Source organism: Gadus morhua, chromosome 18, assembly GCF_902167405.1.
Source record: "Gadus morhua chromosome 18, gadMor3.0, whole genome shotgun sequence".
NCBI classification, from domain to species: Eukaryota; Metazoa; Chordata; class Actinopteri; order Gadiformes; family Gadidae; genus Gadus; species Gadus morhua.
In genome coordinates this window covers 2,813,888-2,841,253 of record NC_044065.1, presented here as the reverse complement: position 1 = coordinate 2,841,253, position 27,366 = coordinate 2,813,888, and the positions used below count along the sequence as shown (strand labels likewise).

Below are 27,366 nucleotides of genomic sequence, written 5' to 3'. Positions count from 1 at the left end.
TGTCTGTGTCAGCTAGCTCTGTCAGCTAGCTATCTCTGTCAGCTAGCTCCCTCTGTCTGTCAGCAAGCCTCTGTCTCTGTCAGCTAGTCCTCTCTGTCTCTGTCAGCTAGCTCTCTCTGTCAGCTAGCTCTCTCTGTCAGCTTGCTCTCTCTGTAAGTTAGCTCTCCCTACCAGCTAGCTCCCTCTGTATGTCAGTAAGCTTCTGTTTCTATCAGCTAGCCCTCTCTGTATCTGTCAGCTAGCGCTCTCTGTCTCTGTCAGCTAGCTCTCTCTCTCTGTCAGCTAGCTCTCTCTCTCTGTCAGCTAGCTCTCTCTCTCTGCCAGCTCTGTCTGTCAGTTGGCTCTTTCTGTGGCCTAAATTTTTTTTTTGTTTGGTTCCGGTTTCCGACCGACCCTGTCAATTTATGTGCGACCCACATTATTTTATGAGCTTTTTTTTTTTTTTGTGATGCAAACTATAATTACGTTTTGGTACAGCACCTCTTCATTCTGAACAAGGATGAGCGAATTTTCTCGTTTTTATATGAAAACAACCTACCTATCATTCGCTGCCGCTGGAAAAAATAAAATAAAAAAATAAAATAAATTCCCTACCATGACCTCATCTGACAACCAACAGGAACCAAACTTTTTTTTTTTTTAGGCCTAACTAGCTCTCGCTGTCTCTGTCAGCTAGCTCTCTCTGTCGCTGTCAGCTAGCTCTCCGTCTCTGTCAGCTAGCTCTCTCTCTTTGTAAGCTCCCTCCCTCTGTCTTTCGCCTAGCTCTCTCTGAGCTAGCTATCTTTGTCCCTGTTAGCTAGCGCTCTGACTTTGTCTGCTAGCTGTCTCTGTTACTACTGCTAGCTCTCTCTGTCTCTATCTTCTCCCGCCATCTCTCTCTATCCCCCACTGTCTCCCCCACTCTCTCCTCCCACTCTCTCTCTCACTTTCTTTCTTTCGGTCTCTCTCTCCCCTCTTTTCGCCCCTGCTCCCTCTCTTCCCCCTCTGTCCTTTCCCCAATCTTCCATCTCTCCCTCCTCCATTCTGGTTACTTTTGTTTGTATCTGCAGCGGTATTGACCCTCCCCTCTCCCACCGCAGTACTAGTTTTGGAAACGGACTAAACCGAAAGACTGCTTTGTTGTTTGCTGTTAGCTTTTTTTGCCATTTGAATTCAAATTGTATTGCTCTCTCTCTCTCTCTCGCCCTCGCTGTCCCTCCCTCTTTTTCTGTTTGTTGTTTAAGTTTGGATAAGCGAGGATCTGCGATCGTATTTGAGAGAGAGAGAGAGAGAGAGAGAGAGAGAGAGAGAGAGGGAGAGGGAGAGAGAGAATCTTAACCAAACACGCAAACAAAAACATGGCAAAAATGAATTCTCTGTTACCCTTGGGGTACCACAGGGTCTTTCGGCCCAGCAAGGCAGCACCACTGTCTTGCTCTGCGGTCTAAATTCAAAGTGTCAGACCAGTTTGAATCACGGCGAGCGACACGCTTAAAGAACGACCTTCCCCAGTATTTCAAGTATTTGCGATTGGCCCGTGTCCAGTCCCCTGACAGTCCCCTGACAGTCCAATTATGTCCGAGCTGCAGTGAGGGGAATTTAGGAAACGCATGGTGAGAAGTCTGGAACTCACTGTCTGTCCCCGACTGAAGGTTGACCTTCAGGGCCTTGACCTGGTTCTGCTCGTTCACAGCGTCGCCGGCCGCCCAGTCGTCTGTTTAAACCCATTTCAGCGTTTGCTCTGCAATAGCGAGCAGTGGGCGACCTGAACACACGCAGACAAACTACTTCAGCTTCCACAGACAGGGGCAGCACAAAGCTCGGCTTATTGCAAATTGGTGGCAAGTAATTTCCTTTCACCCCTGCACTACGCTAGACTGACTTTGTATTCCTTCATGGTTTTAATTTTGCTATATCGTTCAGATATTTACCTTACCTTTTACCTTGAGAGTTTTCAAACTTTTTAGGTGAGCTCAGATGAATCATAAGTAGCAACACTTTTACTTTTCTAATGAATATACTTCCATATGGTAGCTCCCTGACAAGGTACGCCGATTAAGTAATTATATCCAATTATATTCAAGTTTAGTGCTGGAAATAACATCTTTATCGTTTGTTTTCTTTACACCCTAATTTTATTGGAATAAATTGCAAATCGAGTACAAAGACTGGTCCCGAACATTTTGACCTCCTAAAAGTGCTGACTCATACAATGCAGTAATCCAGCTCCTCTCACTCTATTATGTTCCGTCGGTGCATCAGGCTGCCAGGGATCTCGGCTATATTAAGTACACCTATTGGGTTCTTCGGAAAGCTCACGTCCATTGCCAAATAAATGAATAATTTGGCTGTGCAGACCAGCCTGTATTGTATGCTTCTTAATTCACTGTAACGGATGGATTTAGAAATGTTAAATATCCAGAACCTCTCACAGGGATGTGATATCTATTAAACGCCAATGAATATCTTAACAGGGAAATGTCAAGGAGTATCTAAACGTCAGCTAAGTGCTAGCTTAATCTTAGAAAGACTCAGTTTTGTAGGGGTGTAGTCTGAATCCCAAGTTTTGTGTAGTTTGATCTTCCGCAAAGGCCGAAACGCAGAGGCTTTACCCAGCTGTACCGTCACTTTAATGGGAGTGTACTGGCTTGGCTTGGTCAGTGTACAGCCGTTGGTCACCTGCTTGGCTATGAAACCAGCAGGGAAAATAGACTCCACCCATTCAATCGCCTTGATGGAAATCAATACACTGAAATGTTGTGAGAATGCAATAGAGTTTTTCGGACATTTTCCGATGCTCAATTCACACCCTGAAAACCCCTTATTAACATACTGAGACAAAAGTGACAGATTTCTGTTCTCGATCCCCTTAAATCATTCGCATGTCAAATGGGTTTAGTTTTATTTGAGTTTGGATAATGTAATTACACTACTCTTTCTGACCTTAAGTTTGACCATAGTTTGTTTATTTCTGTGAGGAATATTCTTTGGCATTTTCTCCAGAAGATTCAAGACAAAGAAAACGGGAATAACAAGAGTGTGCAGAAAACAAACACACCAGAATCTCTTCCTTCATAAGCATGAGCCAAGTGTCAGGCAGGAGCCTAATGTTTTCACATGAAACACCATCTCCCACAAGCCCCTGGGGTAGGCGTCGGTACCCCTAGCAGGAGTCAACCCATCCCTCTTCCCTCCGGGGGAAAGAGGCATGGAAAAGCACACCAAGAGAAAGTGCACTCTCATTCACACCAGTCACAAACCAGAGTGGATAAGCCTTTGCTTGAGCCGAATCGGAGAGATCTAAGAAAATGGTCCTATCCAGGCTTACCTCAAAACTAGCCTTTATTTGTTATCCCTCTCATAAACTCGTACCGTTAAAATGTATGTTCCATGCTAGACCAACATAATAATAATAATGATAATAATAATTGTATTTAAAGGCGCCTTTCTCGGCACTCAAGGACACCCTACAGAGGTACACGAAAGTCATTTGAACATTGAACTAGCCTTGACCAGGTAGTACTTTTTCCACGTCTTACAGATTTCCTAATCAATCGGGATAAGCTCCGCATGCAGTTCATTTTCATGGTCGCCTACCCCCTTCTTCCACTGTCAAATGGGGAACTAAGCGCAAGAGTGTGAGAGGGACAAAGAATGAGCATGGGCGAGAGAGGGACTCAGAGAGAGAGAGAGAGATGGCAGTGTGTGATTGTGAGGGGTTTTAATGGGCAACACAAAACCAGAGGAATGCCTGAAGGCCGTCCCAGGTCATTCAAGTCCACTGGACTAAAGTAGTGTTTTTGTTGTTATTTCATCTTGTCGTTTCTGTTTTTATTTGGCTCTTTCCAGCCTCCCTCATCACCACTTGCATCACCCTCCTCCCATCATCACCTTCATCGTCCCCTCCGTCTCTCCCCTCCTTCCCTCCCTCCCCCCCTCCCCTCCCCCCCCTCCTCCCATCAGGGATACTGCCATATTAAAGCGGCGTTGACGCTTCCATTTCCGTTGAGTTATTTCAGCCGCGCGCTCTTCCCTTCTCATCTCCATGATGTAACCCCACAGTGGTGTGTCAGACGCAGCCTCGAGGTGTTTGATTGGGACTCTTTATTTTGTGCGTTTCTTCCTCCTTTCTTCCTTTTCAAAAAATAAAGAAAAATGGAAAAAAAAGACATTACACATTCGCTCTCTTTATGTGTTTCTCCCGGAGTCCACCCACTCGGTACTGCGACACATCTTTTCTCGGCACCCAGTGCCGGCCGTGTAGGAGGTGAGGCATATTTCTTCCCCTTCACTCTCTCAGTTTTGGTCGTCTTTTTTTTTTCTCACACGCACCTGCTCGCTCTCCCTCTTTCTCTCTCTCGCTCTCACTATCGCCCTCTCACTCTCTCTCACACTCAATCTCTCACTCTCTCTCTCTCTCGCTCGCTCTAGTGCCTCTCACTCTCTCTCGCACCCTCTCTCTCTCCCTCTCTCTTTTATTTTCTCACACGCACTAGCTCACTTTACCTCTCTCTCGCTCTCTCTCTCTCTCTCTCTCTCTCTCTCTCTGCCTCTCTCTCTCTCTCTCTCTCTGCCTCTCTCTCTCTCTCTCTCTCTCTCTCTCTCTCTCTGCCTCTCTCTCTCTCTCTCTCTCTCTCTCTCTCTCTCTCTCTCTCTCCCTCCCTCCTTTCTGTTCCTCCACACACCTCCATCCATCCAGGACCACGCTGAGTCGTGGAGCTGCCAGCCAGGGTCCTGACGCACTCGGTCGGGCACGCATGCGTCACAGGCACTGGGGGTCTTCCAGCACCTCCTCACCTCGCTCTCAAACTGCCTGTCAGCCGGCCAGACCTGACACGGTGGGTGGGTGGGTTGGATGGGGGGTTGGGTCAAAGGGTTGCAGGCTTTTTTAGGATGGTGGGGGCAGATGGACGTTGGTTAGAGAGAGGCGACAGGCAGCTAGTGAGTGCATACGGGAGGACGTGTAGTAGCACTTGCAGTTCGGCTCTATACCGTGTTCAAGTGGGTGAAGGGAGGGTTTCCACTGCCCCATCCTGTTCCTGGGCCGGATCTGTGCCGGGCATGTGCAATAGCGATCACTTTATGGCACATTTACCACACCTTCTATACATGGGAACAAAATGTGATACCTTACCGCAACTGAACTCTAAGGATTATCCAGAAATGTAATTGTTAATGGTTATATATGTATGTGTCGATTTGTACGAGTATTCTATACTGTGTGTGTGCGTGCGCGCGCGGATGTGTTTGTGTGTGTGTCTATTTAATATACATAGCTTTTTTTCATATAGCAACACAGCTATAGCCATCCTCTTGTTGCTGAGTCGTTGCATTTAAAATCAAGGCCTACTCGCAACGATTATAACATAATGTTAAAAACACCAAACATTAATATTTAAAGAGTAATGTCTTGTCCCTTGCCACCGCAATTCGTCTTCCCTAATGAGCAGTTAATTTGATGATTGGTGGATTAAAGTCGTTGGGGACCATGAATGCGATCTGCGACGGGGAAGTGCAGAAATGGCGGCACACACACAACGTGCTCTTTGTTTACATTTGGTGTTCGACTCCAGGCGATCATCAGTTTCTTCATAGAGTAGAAAGAATGAGCTGGCCTCTGTAGAGCCGGCCCGGCCGCCCGGTCTTCTGTCTTCCTTACGGTATTGTCCAGGCTGATGCCCTGCACAAAGTAGGAGGAGGGCCATTGATTAAGCGTTCGCCATGGGCGCCGCGAAAACCAATATGCAGGCATAACAGATGAGCTGCAGCTCCAGTAAACATTTCTTCAGATTGTTTGCTTTGCCGTCTTCTACCGTGAGCTTTAAATGGCAACGTTTGAGCTCTGACCTTCCACATTTCACATCCTGTTTGTGAGGACAATGTGCAATAATTGTAAAGCACTGTACATATCATTGATTCATCAGTTTTTTATGCAAACTTTGCACTACTGCCTTGAACTTTTACTTGCTATTTTTATGTTGTGTGTCTACTTGGCTGCTGCTACAATTTCGTTGTACACTGTACAATGACAATTGCAGCATATTCTATTCTATTCTACTCTAGTATTTTATTGAGTAAACAGTCCGTACTTCATGACGTTAGTACCTTTGTACCTTCAACTCTGAGACACACCCGACCACAGCGAGTTGAAGGCCTGTGAGCCCGAAAGTCCGATTCGAGTTTATTTTACATTAAATTGCGTCTTCCAGTGCGTTCCCTCTCAACAAAACGGTTTTCTGTGTTTGCTCAGGTCTTTGTACTTTGTCCCTGGGTGCTGCCGGGACAATGACAAGAGAACCGCCTCTATAAATGAATTTCTCCTGTGGTAGGAGCGAGGCGACGCAGGTGTGAACGTGCCTCGAGTCTTCTGCTGCACACACCCCTCCGAGCGGACGCGAAGGCTCACTCTGAGAGCCCCACGCCCAGCCTCCAAGTGTTTGGTTTTCTCCTGCTCTTCGCCTGTGTATACACAAGGTGTATGTTGGAGGTGGATGAGCTTCGTTAAGCCCTGTTTTCGCTACACGGCTGGCATACGGTGGAAGACGGTGCTAGGTTCAACAAAGTCTCTAAACACACATGCACACGTACACGCGCACTGGTCTGTTTCTGCTGGTGGCCTCGCTGTGTTTATTTTGCCATGGCTTGTTGAGAGCAGGCCACCCTGGCATCACGGTGGGTCCAGAGTGGAGTCGGGGCGTTGGCCATGCAGCTGCAGTTATCGGCTGGTGAAACTGCTGGCTCTGCTATCTCCTCACTCCCTCCCTCACTCCCTTCCGCTCCCTTCCCCCCCCTTCAGGCGTTCACCCCTCTCCACTGGCCTTTCCACCCCCCCCCCCCCCCCCCCCCCCTCCGCTCCCGTCGTCCATATCTACTTCTCTTTTTTCGAACCTTATCTATCACACACACACACACACACTAACACACACACACACACTCCCCTCGCTCTCTCTCCCTTTTATATCACCTTTCTCCCATATTCTCTCCGTCCTCCATATCTTTTTCTCTGCCTTTTCTCCCTCCTGTCCTTACACACCAACATACACACACACACACACACACACACACACACACACACACACACACACACACACACACACACACACACACACACACACACACACACACACACACACACACACTCCCTCACCCCACCCCCCCTTACTCGCCCTTCTCACAATCGTCCTGCAAGACAAGTCTGGTAACAACAGCAGCAAGCAGAGCACCTGCATAATGCAGTCCCCACTCCCTTAGGGGGGACTTTCTCACGGATCCCCCACTCGTTCTCCACTAGGAACCAGTCACAAACTGTCCCCGCTGGCCTCCATCTTCTTGTTCAAGGTAACACTGCATGGGGGCTGACAGCATTGTCTTTGGACTGTCACTCCCGCTAATACTGCTGAAGCCTGGCAGGTCCGACCAGTGGACCCCCCCCCTCTCCCAAACAGCCCACCGCAACCCTGTAGGGGTTTGAATACGAAAATCTGTGAAAATAATGTGCCCTTTTGTTTTCAGTCTCACATAAAGCGGCCCGTGTCAGTCTGCAGTCGCAGTAACCCCTGATGTCGACCCCTACTTTGGCAAAACATTTTGAAATGGTGTCTACTGGACTTCCTGCGACATCAATGGTTTGACCTTGTAGCCGTGCTAGTGTGTGCATGTAGGGCTGTTGTGCGACAGTGCGAGGCAGTGTGCGTCCTTTAGAAGCGGCCACGAGGGACAGAGCAGGCAGGTTATCGTGGCTAGTGACTGAACACCAACAACACACTCTTCCCAGACACATCGCCATCAGGCTAAATGCCTTCCCGGGAGTTCTCCTGTGCCCATGTTGGGGCTTGTGGTGTCGTAGGTACCATCAAATTGTCAGTGAAAATGGGGGCCGGTAAATACCTTCTTTTTCTTTTTCTGTAGCTCTAAAGAATGGGCTGAACAAATAAACATGCCTGGACTTGACGCGTTTATTACAGTTCAAAATAAAGAGGCTAGTCCCGTGATTAAAGGGAAGACTTGCCCTTCCTCTGGCTTGTCTTTTGTTTAGCGTGTACCTGCGTCAGTCGTCTCTCTAGCTCTGGCCTTCGGATGCTGTGAAGCGACCCCCCCACCCCCCCCGCTTATCAATAAAAGTAACTACCTGCGCTCCCCTTTCTGCTTTGAAGGCCTGTGTGGAAAAAACAGCTTCAGGACTTTACCCCCAGCTGTCGCCGTCTGTGAGGAAGTACGAAGCCAAACTCAAACACAATGTTGAGAAATACTTGGTTCCAATTTCCTAAACCTTGGTTGTGTTTCTGCTAACGGGGTCTTAAATGGCCGCCCGGTTTCTATTCACTGGGTCCGTGACGCATCGGGCCGCGGTCAGCAAGGACACCGAAAGACATGTGGATCGAAAGCACGTCCCAAATAATTGTCGTTTGTAAGACTGGAATGACGTGGTAGTGTGGAAGGTACACGGAGGCCTAGTTGACGTACCTCTTGTGGCTTTTCTCTCTATCTCTCACTCTCTCTCTCTCTCTCACCCACTCTCTCTCGATCTTTCTCTCTCATTCACACAAAAGCACAGATAAATATATACACACACACACACTCTGTGCATCAAAGCAGTGTCCTATTGTCTTTTCCTGGCAGAATGTCAAAACCCACAGCTTCCCGTTGTACAGCAGACCCGGCTGCGAGAGTAAGCAGTTGGAAATATCTCTCTCAGCAGTCTTGTGTGTGTTTGTGTTTCAAGCCGTGGGATTTTTGAGACCACAACAAGGTTTCTTTTCTGTTTTTCTGAGTTTCATTGCTGTTTTCATTGTATGCTAGCATGTGCTTGCGTGCGAAGTTGCCTCCGTGTTTTGTTCCCACTTGATGTAAATGAAGAGTTTATCTCTACGGTGTAGCATATGTTGTACGTCTGGGTGTGAGATCGCCCAAGCTCTGTTGGGATTTTTCTACTCGGCCGAAAGAATATTGTTTAGATGTTAAAGTAGCCCTAAACCTTAGAGTTTCATGGGTTTGTGAACCGCTGAGTTACATGTCAAGTGTAGTGATGAAGCCTTTGGTCGTTTTAGCTTTTTAACACACAATCAAGCATACCACACACATTAAGACATGGAGCCATTAGGAACGAATACATCAGAGTACCCTGACACAGAAACTAATCCTATACGACATCGAAAATTTACTTTCTGTGTTTGTGTGTGTGTGGGCTCCGGTCTTCTGAAGAATGTCAGCATGTTTTACTGTAATAGTTCCTGCAAAGTCCCATTTAGTTTTTTCCGTCTGATTTACTGGTATTTACCTCCAGCATTTCAAAGCATGATCCAGCGTGTAAAGCCGTGCTGTTCCCAGACCTTTCAAGGATGGCTGCACATAATGTACATTGACACACTGGACAACAATAAGTGAAGCACACTTTAGATTAATGCACACACTCTCTGGGCTCTGAGGTGGCCTCGGCAGTTTTCTATTTTCAGTATTGTACTTTTCCTCCCACGACAAAAGAGGCTAGTGAGTTCTAAAACTACTTCTGCAAGGCATTTGTCTCTAATTCCACTCACTGACGTCCTCCACTTTAGTCAAATGGAGACCTTGACATTCTGTTCTCTTCCTTCACTTGCGATGGCACTTTTATGTTGATGATGTGGATCAGATCTGAAGACATTGTCTCCGTCGTCACTTTTGACATTTGGTGTTTTACTCAAATGTTGTTACCCTGCGGACGAGTGACGTACTCTCGTAACACTGAGTTGTCCACCTCAAATGGTTGAGTATTTATCTTGACAATTAGTGCACACTTTTTATTTTTTACATCCAATTTAGCCCCAATCACGATTAACAGACTTCTCCCAAAGTGGTCTCTTTGTACTGTTTTGAAGCGAGCACAAATAAGACACATTTAGTATCGAGTTTAATTCCCTTCCAACCCCCACTCCATCTCGTCTGTGTGGCTGTTGACCGCACGCCCGCTTGACAGATAGTTTAAAAGAGCTCGCCTGATGGCTTCCATCGGTCCTCGCGGTTGGGATGAAAACATGTCTTGGTCTTCTGTCAGCGATGGGGTCCTCCCAATGCATGTTCGCTGCTTAATAGGCCATCGATCCGTCTTGAGGCACAATGAACTGCAGATGTTCTGGCTGCCCCACAGATCACCGGTAACCACAAAGCAATAGCTGGCCTGAGTAGAGCCCCTTTGCAAAGAGCAGCTTAAATGCACTGAAGAGACGACCAGTAAACACTTCTGGTGGTTTAATAGAAGAAGTAGAACAGATTAAACCGTCATTGTTGGCTGGGCTGTCATCAATGCATAACCATGTTTGGCCCTGAACCGAAGCAAAGCACTGATCACGGAGACGTTGTTGTTGTGGGTGGATGCATTTGAAATCAACGTTTCGTAAGGGCAGTTCCAGTGACCTCGATGTGTGTCTCGTAGCCGTATCCTGCGTTCCCTCTTGTTTCTTCTCTCATTAAGAGCGGATGCCCGTATCCATTTGCAAAATAAATGATTTCATTGTCATGTTTTACATCATCACAATGGGTGGCAGAGAATGCAAAGTTACAATGGCAAATTAGTCATCAACACACTGCTCCGTACTTCATCTGTGAAGCCATTATAATGAGTACAGAGGCCTGAGCCGTGCCAAATCTATTTTGTCAAGTGGGTGTATGTCGGTGTGTGATAATTTCTTTCCCTCCTCATGGCGGAAGTGACGTACATAGCCTACTTACGTCTTTTATCTGAGGCCGCTATTGATTTTTCTACCATTTAGCCAATCAGGAAATCAGACTATTTTTGAAAGGATCTCAGTTGGCTGTTGTTATTGTTATCGTTGTTGTTGGTGTCGCGGAAAGAGAGAGTTCTTCGGGTTTCAAGATTGGCTGCAAACAATCGCACATGTTTTAATGACAGCAAGTTACGAATAGTTCACCCAGGTTGGTGTTTCTGAAAGCCAACAGCAGAGTTCATTGTGTCGGATCGACCCCAGGGTTGACTCTGTGAACAATGGCACCCTTACCTCCACAGCGAGTATTTTTTCCGCGATCAGTGTCAATCTGAGTGGCCCAATTCTCCCACGACTCTGCCCTGTGGCTTATTCTATCGGACTATTGACAAGCTTGATCTTTCCGCCAGCCCAGCCAATCTATCCAGCTGTGTGTCAACAGCCACACACACACACACACACACACAAGTACACACACACACACACACACACACACACACGTACACACACGTACACACACGTACACACACACTGCATCGCTGTGTGTGTATTTGAGATGGGGGAGATAGCCTTTGGACGGCTGTTTGTGTACGTCCGTGCTGACAATGGAGGATATTTGATTAAAGCACAGCTCGGGAGGGCTCGCCAAAGCACACATTCCCCGGCGATAAAGAGCCTGCAGCGTCGCACAACAAGCGCGGCGTCCGTCTTCATCTGAAGCCATTGTTTAAAAAATAAAAGCCCACAGGCCGGAGCTAAATGAATAGTCGACCCCGCCGCAGTGGGGAGCATTTATCGTGGGTATAAATCAAGGCGCGGCTGGAAGCACCCCTTGGTAGAGCGCCGCCCTTCACAAGCCAGAGAAGAGAGGCACGGCCCCGGCTGTGTGGATGTCGACGCCCCAGCGAGCGCCCCGTCCCCTCCGCCCGCCCCTCGTCCGCCGGCCGGCCGGCTCCCCCGGGCCTCATTGATCTTCATCTCGTTAGCCGTGTGTAGATCACAGGGGTGAGCCGCACGCACCCCCCCGCGCGCCGCAGATCGCCCCTGATCGCCGAGCCACTGGGACCAGTTAGCCGACGGCAGCCATCCCCGCGCAGAGGCACCGGGGGCTGGGGCGTGGGGGTCTCGGGGGGCCGGAGGGGATCTCAGCGTGTGCGGTGACGGGGGAGGAAGAGCTGCGGATGTTTCCGACGACGGGGCAGGGGGAGCGCCGCCGCCGCCGCCGCCGCCGTGTCCTCTCGGCGGGACGGCGGTGGAGGAAGTGGAGCCTGGCGGTGGGGTCTCGCCTGGCCCCGGGCGGGCCCCGGGCGGGCCCCGGGCGGAGGGGCGTCGTCGCGGGGCTCTGTGTCAGCACCGTTCTTGGGGTGGTGGGGTCGGCGACCTCCCTGTTGAGGGAGCAGGGCGTTCCGCGGCGCGGCGGGGGGTTCACGGCCCCCCCGCCGCGCTGCAAGCGCAGACGCCAGCGCCAACGCAGCCACCGCAGCCACCGCAGCCACCGCAGCCACCGCCGCCGCGCTCACTCCCTGTCTCTGTCCTTCTCTTGCTCCTGGGCTGCAGATGGTGGGACCGAGGACCCTGGAGACCCCCGCTCGCCTCTAGACCACCCGCTGAGCCACGCCGGCCAAGGTGAGCACCGTGCGCACACCGACACACACACCTGCACCGACACACAGACACACACACACACACACACAGAGACAGACACACACACACACACACACACACACACACACACACAGAAACAGACCTCCGCACACACACACACAGACATACACATGCACCGACACACAAACAGACACACACACACACACACACACACACACACAGAAACAGACCTCTGCACGCACGCACGCACACACACACACAGACATGCACATGCCAACCGGACGCTGGCTCATTTAATTACATTCATTTAATTGAATCATATTTTTTATTGTTTAGTTGGAAATGACAAACAATGACGAGGGAAACAAAACGGCGTCAATATCGGCAGACTTCTGTTGACCTTATCTATCGTCAGAGTCCATTCAGATAACTAAATGTTTATGTACGTGTGTATGTCGTATTGTTTGTATTTGTGGGCTGAACTTTATGTATATATATATATATATGTATATTAGAGCTGTCAGTTAAACGCGTTATTAACGGCATTAACGCAAACCAAATTTAACGGCGTTAAATTTTTTATCGCGCGATTAACGTAATTATTTTATAAAAAAAAAAAAAAAAAATTTTTTTTTTTTTTTTTTCTTTGGCTCAAAACAAAGAAGCAGTAGCCTGACTGCTATGTTCAAATGACATTTGTTCAAAGCAGTCGTTTAATTGCACTATAGGCTCTTTTTTTGTATCGTCCTGTTTTGATCAGTGTATATGCCAATGTTGTTATCAATAAAAAATCATTTGAACAAGGCAAGCCGATGCACTTCACCATGTTGATAAGAGAATTAAAATGAGAAGAATTATGGGACAAAAAAATCAAGGGATATTTAGCATAGAAAAATAATTTGCGATTAATCGCGATTAATTAGAGTTAACTATGACATTAATGCGATTAATCACGATTAAATATTTTAATCGCTTGACAGCTCTAATATATATACAATACATGTATGTATTACTTACAATGTGTTATTTTATTCAAAACTGTATTCAATGCATCTAATGTACATTATGTACTTCGTTCTGAAGTATCTTTCTGTAAAGTTTTATAAGTAGAAGATAGTAGAAGATGGATTGTGATATAGAAGGATGTGAGGGGGCGAAGACCATGTTGAAGGTCTTTGCGTCGACCTCCGTGCTCCGGCCCATTTAACCCCCTCTTATCGGGTCGGTCAGGAGCTTCGGGACGGGCATGGGCAGAAATAGCTCAGGGCTATATGGCCTGTGGAGGGTTTTCTGCGTGAAGCCACCAGGAACTCGAAGCTGTGTCTTCTATCGCACTGCACTGCCGGCTAGGAATTTTTGTGTCATGAATAGTTTGAGCAGAAGGTCAACAAGTTAGTTCGCTCAGCAGGGTACTTTAAAGCTAGTCAAAACAATGTTTGAAAAATTTGTCATAATAATAATAATGATGATGATATTCATAATAGTAATACTTCACCCACAAGTGTTATTATTTCAGGATAGCCTTTACTTTTTATTATTATTCTTATGATTATAATATTTCACCCATTTCCTGCAGGCTCCTATTTGAAGATGTAAGATATCCCCCCCAGACTTCACAGAGGGTCATTGTGTGTGTGTGACGTTTCCAGGCGGTGTCATATTGACAATGTACGGACGCCATTCGGTGTATGGTACCATTCCCCTTCCTGTAATTTAGTCTCCTCGATCTGAGCTTCTCTCCGGGCTGTAGTGTATAGCGAGGGGACAACGACAACGACGGATATAACATCAATAGAACAAATGGCAGCGCTTGACAGGGACGCCGTGGCCAATTATAAATTCTCCCTCCCCGTCCACGTCTGTACGTGGCTGTTTGTGCCGCTCACTAGCTGGGAAGAAAAAACTCGCACGCTGGGGCCAAGAGAGGCTTGTGTCGCCAAATGGTACCTGACAGCTTAAAGAAAAGAAAAAGCGAAATAGAATCATCCAAGGGACTGGAGGTAATTGCATGCGCTTCTTAATAGTCAGGCGCGAGTCGTGTGATTGGTTAACGAGCGACGTGTTGGTGTCGGTGCGGACGGACGACGTGTTGAGGCGGTCGTGGTGAAGATGCTGCAGGGAACGGGGCGAGAGGGGGAGTGGAGTGCACATTAACATGGCGAGGATCAGAAAGCTGCTCGCTATGCAAATGTCATTATGAAAACAGTCAAATGGCAACGGCAGGGGGGAAAAAAGGACTCTGAACTGTTGACATTTAACAGTGGCTTTATTTATTTTTTATTTTTTAGATGAATACCGTTTTAAGTGGCTAAGCGAAATGGCACGTTTTATTTCAATATTTATATTTGAAAGGGATTTTTTGGAGCCTTTGTGGTCATGCCAGGAAAGAGTGAAAGTAAGCTGTTTGGAGAATGGAGTGGATGATAAGTAGCAAAGGACCACAGGTGGGAATCGAACCTGCGTTGCTACAAGGGGTGCCTCCTGAATGGCTGGTGTAGCCCCCCCAAAAATGAGGGGGGTCCATTGATAGGCAGGTGCATAGCTGGCACCAGAGCGATCTGCACAAGGACGGGTAACAGCCAGAGATGAATGCGACGTACAGACAGACAGTGATGCAGAGAGTTGTTTACTCGCTGGAGAAAATAATAACTCGCACGCAGGATAGATGAGCTCCTGCAACCTGTGGTGTCTCCGTGCTGCTATTGTTTTGCCCAAGACCACTTTTCAAATGGCAAACAGTGTTCACATTCTCTAGGCATGTATTCACACACGGCCTTGAACACTACTTGTGTTTCCCGAACTCTCAGACATTCCCAATGAAACAAAGTCGAGGAACTCCTCTGAAATGGTGCTGACGTTGACTGTCCGTCCATCTGTTCTCAGCGTCTCAGACCTATTCATACGTGCTTGTCACAGACCGGTAGCTGTTAATGGATTCTAGGCTCCCGCGCGATGGCTCGGATCTGATGTGAGACGCGTTGCCTGACCAGTTGATTCAACAGTAACAATCTGCCGGGAATCGACCGGTCGGCGCCGGGAGAGCGATTTAAGTGAAAAATAATTAAATGGATATGGAGTCGTCACAAAGAGCTGTGGATGGTAGTTCTTCACCAGTAAAAAGAGGTGTGTGAGTGTGTGTGTGTGTACGTGTGTGTGTGCCTGTGTGTTCCCGTGTGTGTCCGCGAGCTCTTGGCTGTGCATGGGACTTCAGACGCAGGGAGACAAAGGGTAAAAAAGAACACATTTTGACTGGCATTTTCGTTTGAGTGGGTGAACTTCACTCGTCTTTGTTCCATTGTTCGGAGTCCGTTTTTTTTCTCCCTCTCCCTGTAACAAAACTCTTACTGTCGGCCATGACTGTGCACTATTTTGTTCAATACAGCGAGACATTTCTGGTGGTTAGTCGCAGCTTTAATAAAGCTGTTGTTTACCGGGGGGGGGGGGGGGGGGGGGGGGGGGCAGTGTGGAGCCTGTTGCGAGGCTGCTTCCCCTTACGACCATACCAGCCCTGCACACCGCGGCGATGCCGTTACAGTAATGAATGGCTTATTATGAGTATCACCAGTGTTGTTTACGATGGGAGTCCATGGCATGTACGACGTGATGAGCAGTCCCATATAATTATATGACTATGAACCAAAAACTCTAGGGTCTTGATCATACCAAGAATGATATGATGTGTGTTTTGATCGAGGAGTGAAGAGATGGCGATTCTATATTAGAGTGTGGCTAGCTACTGGGTTTGGTGTACGGCTTTGCTATTTTGAAGCATAGCTTTTTAAGCACTGCTTAAAAAGGCCATTGTGTGGGATGCATTAGACATTGTGCCATTGTAGCTAACCTTAACGTGTATATTTAACATTAAGTTAGTCATGAATGCTGCACTGCCCATTGGGGGGTATTTGCAAACGTTGTACCCCTAGTTCAGAGTTTATCTAGACTCTGCATAGCCTCCCCCCTTAACATCCCCAAAACCCTCTTATCAAATTTTGATGTATTGCGTGTTGTACGTCCCAGGCTCCTAAAAATAGTGTTTACCATTTTGTAGCATCTTATAAATGTAAATGGACTGCATTTATGTAGCGCTTTTCTAACCATTGGCCACTCAAAGTGCTTTACAATATTGCCTCACATTCACCATTCACACACACATTCACACACCGACGGCGGAGTCAACCATGCAAGGCGACAGCCAGCTCGTCGGGAGCTAACAGTCAGGGTTAGGTGCTCAAGGACACCTCGACACTCGGCTAGGAGGAGCCGGGGATTGAACCAACAACCTTCAGGTTACCTCTTTGTTCCCCTTAGCTCCACTCATCCTTCTGGGATCAATCCATTGGAGAGGTGTTTTAGAAGTCTGGGCCTCGTCAAAAATCCTTGCATATGATTGGATAAACCACTTGTCCGTCATCTTTATTGACGTGCTACTTCAACCACTCGCATCAATACAAACCCGTTACGTTGATGAGAGAGACGCAGCCGTTCTCTGATGTTCTGTTAAAGGAAGAATATTTGCTAGATTGGACATCACGGATGAAATAGCAGCATCAATGTTGACGCTTGCTTCCTCGATGCCAGCCGCCATTGTGATGTGACGTCGCTTCTCCGGCCGCTACGTCACATGTATAAAAATCCCGCCCGGCGGTCCTGATGGCTCTACCATTCGATATGGTGCCCAAATCTCGCCCAACGGGTGAACGGGAGCGATCCGAGATGGAGGAGTTGAGCTAGGTGGAACGAAATTCATCTGGCGAGAGCCAGGTTGGATCCTTACTGCACCGACAGCGATATATTAATGTTTCTCTTTCTTGCGATAAAAGTTCTTATTATGAGTCATTGTGTATAAAAGCGTTGGCTAAATGTAAATGTAAAGGTAGTCTCCTCTTCCCAGCGTTCTCATGGTGTAATCCCCCTCCCATCCTGCAGGTGGCAGTATAGACAGTGACTGTGCCTTCGACGGAGACTACGGCGTGCCCCCCCTGTCCATGACCGAGGGCATGCAGCACATCCGCATCATGGAGGGCGTGTCGCGCTCGCTGCCCTCCTCCCCCCTGCTGGCCCACCAGGCCGTCAACGTCCGCCTGCAGCCCGTGAAGAAGATCACAGGTAGGGCTCAGCATCGCCCCCTAGAGGGGGCCTCGACGTGGTCACGTCGGGAATACACACGCACGCAAGCACGCACACGCATACACACGGACGAACACAGACCAACACATACACACACGCATACACACGTGCACACACGCATACACGCACACACATATGCACGCCCGCGCAGCTCGCACACACATATAAACACATGTACACACACACATGCACACACACACTCATATACACACACATACACACACACACACATATATACCCACATTCACACTCATATACACACACACACACACACACACACACACACACACACACACACACACACACACACACACACACACACACACACACACACACACACACACACACACACACACGCGCGCGCGCGCACAGACGCTTTGTTGTCGCACATGCTTTGTACGACGAGAACAACAAAGTAAGGGGAGAAGGTGCAATTTTGTCTGGGCACAATGTTTTGAATAGATTCAGAGCGCTCTGTTGAAACCTTGAAGGCAGACACCACAGCGATTTGGGTCGAATATGAATCCATCTTGAGAGCGTCTGCCCGTCCACACTCCCGGCTGCACGCCCTGCAGGACCGTAAGCCCATGCTTACAGAGTGCCTTTAAAAAATGCACAGCTTTTATCACGTGTGTGACCTGGAGTGTCGGGCGAGGGGAAATGCTTTTGTGTTGTCATCCCACCGATCGCTGATAAGCAATTATCACCCGTAGCCCTGAGCACTTATCCCGGGTAAATGCCCGGAGACAGGCCGGGAGCCAGCCCTTGGAGGCTAGGTCTGCAATTTTCAATTCAGCTAATCACCACGGGCTTACCTAATTGACAGGCCTCGCTGCCAGGGAACGGCCAGCGGACTGCGAGCTTGTGGTCGTCTCTGTTGTGCTGCTCTTTGCTTCCCCACCGCCACTAATCATTTCCTGCCACAGTAATGTCCGACACTCGGGAGAATGTGGAAAAATATGGCCGAACAATGCCTCTGGAGTTGCTCTCGCTCTCTCCCTGTCTCTCTCTCTCTCTCTCTGCCTCTCTCTCTCTCTGTCTTTCGCTCAACCTCTCTCTCAATCTTTCTCTCTGTCTCTCTCTCTGCCTCTCACTCTTTTCCTCCCTTTCGTCCTCCTTTTTTCTCTCTCTGCTGTCCCTCTCTCTCTCTCTCTTTCTCTTTCTCTCTCTTTCTCTGACTCTCTCATTCTCTCCCTCACCTCTCTCTCTCTCTCCCTCTCTCTTTTCCTCCCTCTCGTCCTCCTTTTCTCTCTCTCTGCTGTCCCTCTGCCTCCCTCTCTCTCTCTCTCTCTCTCTCTCTCTGACTCACTCACTCACTCACTCACTCTCTCTCTCTCTCTCTCTCTCTCTCTCTCTCTCTCTCTCTCTCTCTCTCTCTCTCTCTCTCTCTCTCTCTCTCTCTCTCTCTCTGATTCTCTCATTCTCTCTCTCTCTCTCTCTGACTCTCTTTCTTTCTCTCCCTCACCTCTCTCCCTCTCTTCCCCTCTGCCTCTCTCCGTCTCCCTCCCGGCTTGTAATTTTTGGCTGTGGGGTGTGAGCCATAAAAAAGAAAAACATACTGTAATGGTGCTGTGTACTCTGTATAGTTCTAAAAACCCATCTGGTAAACCCCAGACTGCTATGGCATTGTTGTGCACTCCATATTGTTCTAAATACCCATCTTGAAAACATGTTGTTGTTTACTCCATATTGGTCTCAATAACCATACTGTTAAGGTGTTGCAGACTCCATATTGCTCTAAATACCCATCTTGACAACGATGGCGTTGTTGTTAACTCCATATTTCTCTAAATCACCATCTTGTGGACTCGCTCTTCGAAAAGCCTGCAGCAAAAACACACGAACGACGCTGCGACGCTGCCTGCATCCATCAATCAAAGAGTGTTTTTTATCGACGGCTTCAAGACGAGGAGGTATTGAAGGCCCCGTCCTGAGCCCCGGTGGCAGCTCTGAGCCTGGCTGTTCCCGGTGTTCATTCACGGTTAATTTAACCATCCCCCGCCACTAGGGCGCACCAGCCCCCAGGATGCTGCTATGATGATGGAGTGTCTTCCTCTGCATCGCCAGGCTCATGGTTCTTACATCACGGGGAAAGGTTCTCTTCTTCGTCGCCTTGTGCTCTCCAAACTGTAGGATTTTTAAGGGAGAATGTGCGCGCGCGCAGACGAACACACACACACACACACACACACACACACACACACACACACACACACACACACACACACACACACACACACACACACAGAGAGAGACAAATAGTGTGTTCATATCTATCTGTGTCCATCTCTCAGCGCTGTGTGTGGTGGTGCTGACGAGTTCCAGCAGGCCGGAGGAGTTTCTGTATGTTTTTGTTTTTTATTTCATAGAAGGGCAGTTTAAAGGCTTGGAAATGATGTTTCTCAGACCACTGGGGAGTTTTTCCTCCAGCAAAAACATGTGTTTTGTCCCTCTCTCTCTCTCTCTCTCTCTCTCTCTCTCTCTCTCTCTCTCTCTCTCTCTCTCTCTCTCTCTCTCTCTCTCTCTCTCTCTCTCTCTCTCTCTCTCTCTCTCTCTCTCTCTCTCTCTCTCTCTCTCTTCCCCCCACCCCTTCAGGGTGTCGGCAGCCATCTTTGCAAGGTCATCCCTGTTAATTACACCGTGTGTATGCCTGGGGTGTGTGTCTGTGTGTGATCACACCAATTGTTTCAAAATGAGCTTGATAAATACTGCTGTTGAGGAACGACGGCAGAATTGATAATGTCTCGTCCTTCTGCCGGCTCGGGTTTGTAAAGTGCATCAGGTCTCTTCACATAAATCCTGGATAAATGTAACTTATTTATTCTCAGTCACTTAGCACGTGATTGATAGTGGTAAAGGATGGACCCTTTCACAGAGGTATCCACCTAGGACAAACACACGTGGCACTCATCATACTATTTATGGGTCTGTTCTTTGTATGGACCAGGCTAAGGGAAGTAGATTGAAAACTAGTGGAGATGACACACATGGACCGTGGACCTTGTGCCCTGGAAGGTGAATGTAACAGTTCCGTAGTTACCCCGTGTTTTTGAACCTCTGTGGAAAGGCTCTATTGTACATGTCCAGGGCAGTCTATATATATATAAATATATATAAATATGTCTAGTCTTTTTCGCTGAGGAAGGTTCCTATGCGACTGAAATGACCCGGAAGTATTTAAGTTGCAGCCATGATACGAGCCGTTCGGTTCTCTTTAAGCTGAGGAAAGGGCCTTCAATGCTTCCTTTCTTATCTCTTTCAATGTAGGTTACAATGGACCGTCCTTCACGAAAGGGAAGAGAAAATGACGTCCCACAATGCCTTGAGTGTGAGAAACAGTTATCAATGTGAAAACCATTTAGTTTCCCATATTCCTTTTATTATTTCATTCGAACTGTAGGAATAAAGTTTGATTCTTCACTGTATTGTCCACGTTTATATAGCCTGCGTAAATCAGCGCACAGGGCAAAGTATCTAAAATGTACTTTTAGTAGACCATAGTTTCACCAAGGCAGACTCGCATCCATAAAATACGCCGTTGTATAATGACGTATCCCTGTGTCTATGTGAAGTCTCTTAGCAATGCAGTTGTCTTTTCCTAAGAATCCTCCTTCACATCTTTCCTTGACCTTTTGACGTTTTCCAACGAGGTCAAGGAAAAGAGGTTAGGAAAGGACATTAGGACGTAATGTCTTTGACTCTCCGACCGCAACACAGCTCTCTTCTGCTTCACGAAGCATCTTGCCAAAGCCAAAGGATTAGAGGGGTAAACCTGAAGATCTCTAAGGTCTTCAAGAAAACCACGAGACTTCCATTATTTCAGAAAACCCTGAGTCTTCCATCGTTTAACCTTCCCTGGACGGATAACCTCTAATCGCCATGGATTCACTACTGGCTTGCCATAATCATTCGGCTCCAGGTCAAGGCATCCACACCGCTGAAAGGTCGGGGCCTTGAAGCATTGGTAACGGGGCCTTCTGATGATTCACTGAACAGCTGCACCTGTTCAACAGCTCCTGGTTCAATTAATACACATGAAAGCAGCCACGCTGGGTTTGTTTCTGTCTGTGGGTTCACTGTTTTGTTGAATAAATATTGATGCAGCGGGCTCATCTGTGTTACCCGCAATGTTATCTGAATCTTATGTAGTCTTTAATGCAGCAGGGAGCAGTCTAGGACCTCGTGCTGGCGTCTAATGCCAGTATACTGAAGACTAGGAGCAGCAAGCTTTATGTTTAGTGAGCCGTCTAAGCTGTTGTTTTTCATATACTTGTTTTCTTTTTCATTAAAATGCCACTTTATTACAGATTTTCATTATTCTACGCGCCACTTTCCTGTACTTGCTTCCTCTAATTTCCCGCCAGGGATCAATAAAATACGATCTTATTATTTTATAACTCCGGTTCAGGCAGCTGCACCTGGCTCCCCTGGCCCTCGAGGGCCAGCCTCACCTGGCCCTCGAGGGCCAGCCTCACCTGGCCCTCGTCGGACTGTTTGGACTCTGGCGCTGGTTGAGGCTGCACACCTGTTGCACACTGAGGAATAAGTGTGCACAGGTTAAACCAGCCATCACCACACACACACACATACACACACACACACACACACACACACACACACACACACACACACACACACACACACACACACACACACACACACACACACACACACACACACACACACACACACACAGACAGATAGGTCTCCTGGATGGCGCACCAGCTCATGCAGTTTCAATAAACTTCTAATATAGAAGTTTCCAACAGCACCACTCGGTGTTCTTGTCTGGAGGAGCCAAGGAAAAGGCACCTAGGTCGAGTGTAGATTGAATGAACTAATTTTAAACAATCAATGTAACAGAATGCATTAAAAGGAATCTTTCGCTTGTCGCTTACGTTGGCATCGAAGCGTTCCTACGGGCCCCATCATATGTCCTCTCTGCTGGTCACACATGTTCACCGACGTCACCACCTCTCGGGGGTCCACGCGCTCACTGAACTCACCCAGACGCTTATGCCATCGGTGCGGGTTCCGCTTTGCCCTCAAGTCCTCAGAAGGGCAATGTCCGCCTCTGAAGAAGGCTCAGGAGCCAGATTGGCCGTGGTCTCAAGCACCACAGCCTCTCTCACCCTTTAATTAATTCAGCCCAGCGCCCCTCCACATACAGCAGGACGGTGCCAGGACTCTGTGTGGGAGTGGTGCGCGTGTGCTTCGTTACGTGTACATGTGTGTGTCTGTGTGTGTGTGTGTGTGTGTGTTTGTATAGTATACATCTCAGGCCGGATGCCAAAATACCAGAGGTATCCGGTAAGGCAGAGTGAGAAGGTGATGAGCAACCAGATAAGGGGGGGAGAACGAACCAACAACAGAGAGTGAGAGAGAGAACGAAGAGAGAGAGAGAGAGAGAGAGAGAGAGAGAGAGAGAGAGAGAGAGAGAGAGAGAGAGAGAGAGAGAGAGAGAGAGAGAGAGAGAGAGAGAGAGAGAGAGAGAGAGAGAGAGAGAGAGAGAGAGAGGGAGAGGGGGGGGGAGAGAGAGAGAGAGAGGGGGGGGGGAGAGAGAGAGAGAGAGGGGGGGGAGAGAGAGAGAGAGAGGGGGGGGGAGAGAGAGAGAGAGGGGGGGGAGAGAGAGAGAGAGGGGGGGGAGAGAGAGAGAGAGAGAGAGAGAGAGAGAGAGAGAGAGAGAGAGAGAGAGAGAGAGAGAGAGGGGGAGAGAGAGAGAAAAAGGGGGGGGAGAGAGAGAGAGAGAGAGAGAGAGAGAGAAAAAGGGGGGGGGAGAGAGAAAAAGGGGGGGGGAGAGAGAGAAAAAGGGGGGGGGGAGAGAGAGAGAGAGAGAGAGAGAGAGAGAGAGAGAGAGAGGGGGGGGAGAAAGGGGGGGAGAGAGGGGGCAGAGAAAATGGCACCAGAGGAGAGCAGTGCAGAGCAGTGGAGGATTACAGCGGCGAGCAGAGCCCTGTGCAGAGCTTTGATCCCCCTGGTGGCCCACCTGAGTCCTGCCCCTCGAGGGGAGCCGGCGGAGTGAGGGCCGGTCGGGTCGTATTCAAGCCCACGGCCCTGCTGCAGTGAAACGGCTATGAAAGATCTGACCTTTCGGGAGGGGGGGGGGGAAATCAATGAGTTTCTGATTTAATCCCCCCGCAACTGCCCCTGTGGAGGCTCCCTGTGGAGGCTCCCAGAAGCCACCGGGCCGACCTGTGAATAGATTGGAGGAGCGTGCGCGAGCTAGGGCATGAGGGAGCGCTGCTTAGCCAGGCCGGGGCCGGGTCACTGGGGGCCGGGAGGGATTGGTGCTGGTTCTGGTGCCAGATCCACTCTGCATCGCTCCGTGGGGCGTTCCCTTGGTTTCTTTGCATGCAAGACATCGTTGTTGTGTTTACAGAATGGTTCTGTAATTATCTACATTGCAAGAATTTGAACGGGTTGTCAAAATGTGAAATCGTCCGGTTTGTTCCCAAGGGAATGTCGATGCAGTTCGAGCCGTCTTCATTGAGGGTGTTTAGTAGCGGTTGTTTTTCCGCATACGTCTTGTTGATATCAGAGGAAGAATTGCTGGAGTTGTTTAAATAAAGCCGCCTTTTTATTATCCCCTCCTGCTGCGTCGTGTCTGGAGGCAGGATACATCCAAATGTGGGCCGTTTCTAAACTGTTTGTTTTAATAGGCGAGATTTACAAGTGTAGCTCCGCGATGATAGTTCTATGCATGCGTTTTTAAGGGAGATCTTATTGTTCCTTGACAAAGAAAATATTTGCTTGGGGGTTTTTCCTCGCCGTGTAATGGGGTTGATTTATCTGCTGCCCTTCTCTGAAACATTTAGAAGCATTATTTCAACATTTTCCCTATGGATTTTCACAGCCTTCCCTTAATTACCGGTAGCAAATCAATGCAATTAGAGTCTTTTCTATGGATTGACGGTTAAAGATGGAACATCAGATGGCTGGCATTCTGACCTAAAATCAGCACCTTTTCAGCCATATGACCTTTTGTGTTTTTTCCCCACACTTTTTCTCTCTCTCCCACTCTCACGCATTTATCAGTCAATCAAGTGTTCATGAAATCCTTCGGCTTTGTTGTGCTGACAATAATGATGATTGCTTACAATAATGAGAGCAATGCGTGAAATACCTTGATTGCTGAGCTCCACGGTCTGCATCCCATAATAACTTCATTGTATTTCCAAACAGCGGGTTTGTTTTATATGTACCTACATATTCGCCCTTGTTACTTTTTTATCATTAAACCCAATTAAAACTTTACAGTAAGACAAAAAAGCATCCCATATTGTGCATCCACGCCTGATCACAAGATGCGATTGGAAAGGCCAGAGTGTTTTATCAGATGGAATATTGTGGTCCATGGGGAGGTTTGTGAAATGAAGGCTGACATTTGGGGACACCTCAGACCTTTCCCTGCAGCCGCGCCTCTTTCCCCGGGCTCTGTGTTTTGGCTGGACACCTCCTACCCTCTTTGAATATTTGGTATGCGAGCTGACATTTCGGGGGGGCATCTCAATCTCCATTTTCCCTCCGCCCGCTACTTACAAGCAACTTGCACCTGGAGAGAAAATCGTTGTTCAATTATCGTCCTGATTTCCTCTCTGGGCCTCCGTGTTCACCGCAGACTCCCCGAGTCATTTGTTCCACTGAATGGAAATGTGACATTTCTAAGCTTTCCTGTCACAGGTGGAATATGAAAGATGAAGGGAGAGTGCAGGAAGGCTAATTTATGCCGAGGAATGATGCCTCGAGCAGAGCCCAAAGAATACATTGAGAGTAGAATTGCTCTTCGGTATCTAGGGAGAAAGCGGTATTGTTTTAAAACAACATAATATCATTTATTTTTGAGTAATGAACACCCAGGCCTATTGCGTTCCAAACTCAAAATCGCACATCATATCAATTCGTGATGTAGGGGGGAAATCAGTCTACAGTTACTTCAGACTGTTGTCTCAGACTCCTGTGGGAATACACGCTGAATGCACTCCGGCATAATTTATCTTCCTAGTGGGCCGTATATATAATATATGTGGACTGGACAAGAGACAATGAATCTTCGGCAAGTAGCACAATGTTCTTCCTGCGTTGTGCATTAAACCCTGGCTGATAGCCTCTGTCAAGTTTGAAAAAAGACTTTGACGCAAGTTCCTCACACAGCATTGTTACCCTGATGCTAACTAAAACCCATCTCCATGTGTCTGTAAAGCTTCTCCAGCAACAATGACCAAAATTGTACGATGCGTTCGCCAAGAATTCAATATTCAATTTCGGGAAAGGACTTTGTGACAGCGGGACCATGGTGTTCTTCTTTTGTCATGTCCGGTGGAGATTGAGGCGACACAGAAACATTATACGTAGTTACCTAGACGATGACGGTGGTAGAAGTTTGGAACTTGAATGTTGTTGCTAGGCCTACAGATATGGTGCAGCTTCAATGATTGGCTGTCAGACATGACATAAGCTCAGGATGATCTGATGAGATTACTACGAATTAGCACATTTTCACAATGGTACAAACTATGCTGTGGATTAGTGTCCCACCTCTATGGATTCCATAATAATATCGTTCATTGGACTTCCATTTTCATTTATCTAGGGGAAACATCTGGCGTGTAATTTAATGTTGGGGAGTAATCCAACACAGAAAAGCCACATTGACCTAGCGTGTTTCTCCATCGACTTATTCCAAATGATATCCAGTTCCAAGTTCAGTAATTCGACCCATGAATCTATTATTAATAGAGGAATGAATCATACTATTGCATTCTTCTACTAATGTCTTCGTTCCCAGTAACCATTTTGAAAGTGATGAGGCACTGATTGTGCAAGATAAACATCCAGCCATACCTCACACGGAGGAGGTTTTCGAAGATGGGGCTCACTATTTAAGATAAGATAACACTTTATCGATCCCAGATGGGAAATACGACCGCATGGGAAAGCAGGGGAGACAAAAGGAGAGATAAATACTGAAGACAATTCTAAAAGCGTTACAGACTGGTTGGGAATATAAGTGACGCATTTCAATAAGAAGAAGGTGTTGACGAAGCAAGGTTAGAACAAGGGGAGCAGATGTCATGACGAAATAGTGCTATATTCACCCCTCAAACCTTCCATATTCAAGGCTCGTTTGTGTCTCCTTGTCATGGGGAGATGTACAATTACCTTTTTAAAGAAGATGAACCACCAAACACAATGCTGTGTTATAAAAATACTTCCTATTTGCCCATATTAGGCTCCTGGAGCAAACAATGATGGCGGCAGTGATGCAGGCGTGTTTTCAAGGGTAAAACGAGGTCTGTGTGAGGCATGGCCGAGCCGAAGAGACGGAGAGCGTTTGTATCCTCTTTGATAGCTGTGGTGTATGTATACATATGGATGTATGGATCGTCCCCACGTCCCCACAGTGGGAGCGACAAAACAGTGTCCCTTTAATGCGAAGCAGACCCCGCCACCCCCCCCCCCATGTTCATTTTTATAAAAAAAGAAAAAAAACTCCTCCCTCGGTACGCATCCTCCTCCTCCTCCTCCTCCTCTCTCAGCCCTGTGGTTACCATGACAACAGCAGCACTGCGCCATTCATCTGTTAGTGGAGACCTGGGCTCCTGTTCCCGTAGAGAGAGAGAGAGAGAGAGCGAGAGAGATAGACGGAGACAGTTAGAGAGAGTGTGAGAGAGAGAGAGAGAGGGTGAGAACACGCGCGCCTCCCACTTCTATACATAACACGCTAGGCGCTAACGCAGTCACGGAGCTCACATCCCGAGCGGGGAGCTCCATCCCGGTCTGCCTCACCGATCACCTCTTCCCTTTTTATTCCTGGTTTTATTCCTCGCTATTGCCGGCAGCTTCCGGCCGTTTCCGGTTAGTGTTCGGACGAACGCCTGGCCAAAAAACCCAGAGCGGCGTCACCTCTGTGGTCCCCCCTTCGGTCTCTCGCTCCTCCGCAACTCAGTGACAGCTGCCT

At 48.0% G+C, this 27,366-nt stretch overlaps 1 protein-coding gene across 1 annotated transcript in view; it reads left to right on the top strand.

Moving 5' to 3' along the window:
• The window catches only part of tanc2b (tetratricopeptide repeat, ankyrin repeat and coiled-coil containing 2b), a gene marked incomplete in the record, with an annotated part of 130,887 nt that overhangs the window by 46,896 nt on the left and 56,625 nt on the right, over positions 1-27,366 (top strand). Inside the window, 2 exon segments of the mRNA XM_030339719.1 lie at positions 12,234-12,302; positions 17,208-17,387. Of these exon segments, the coding sequence (XP_030195579.1) occupies positions 12,234-12,302; positions 17,208-17,387 (249 nt within the window).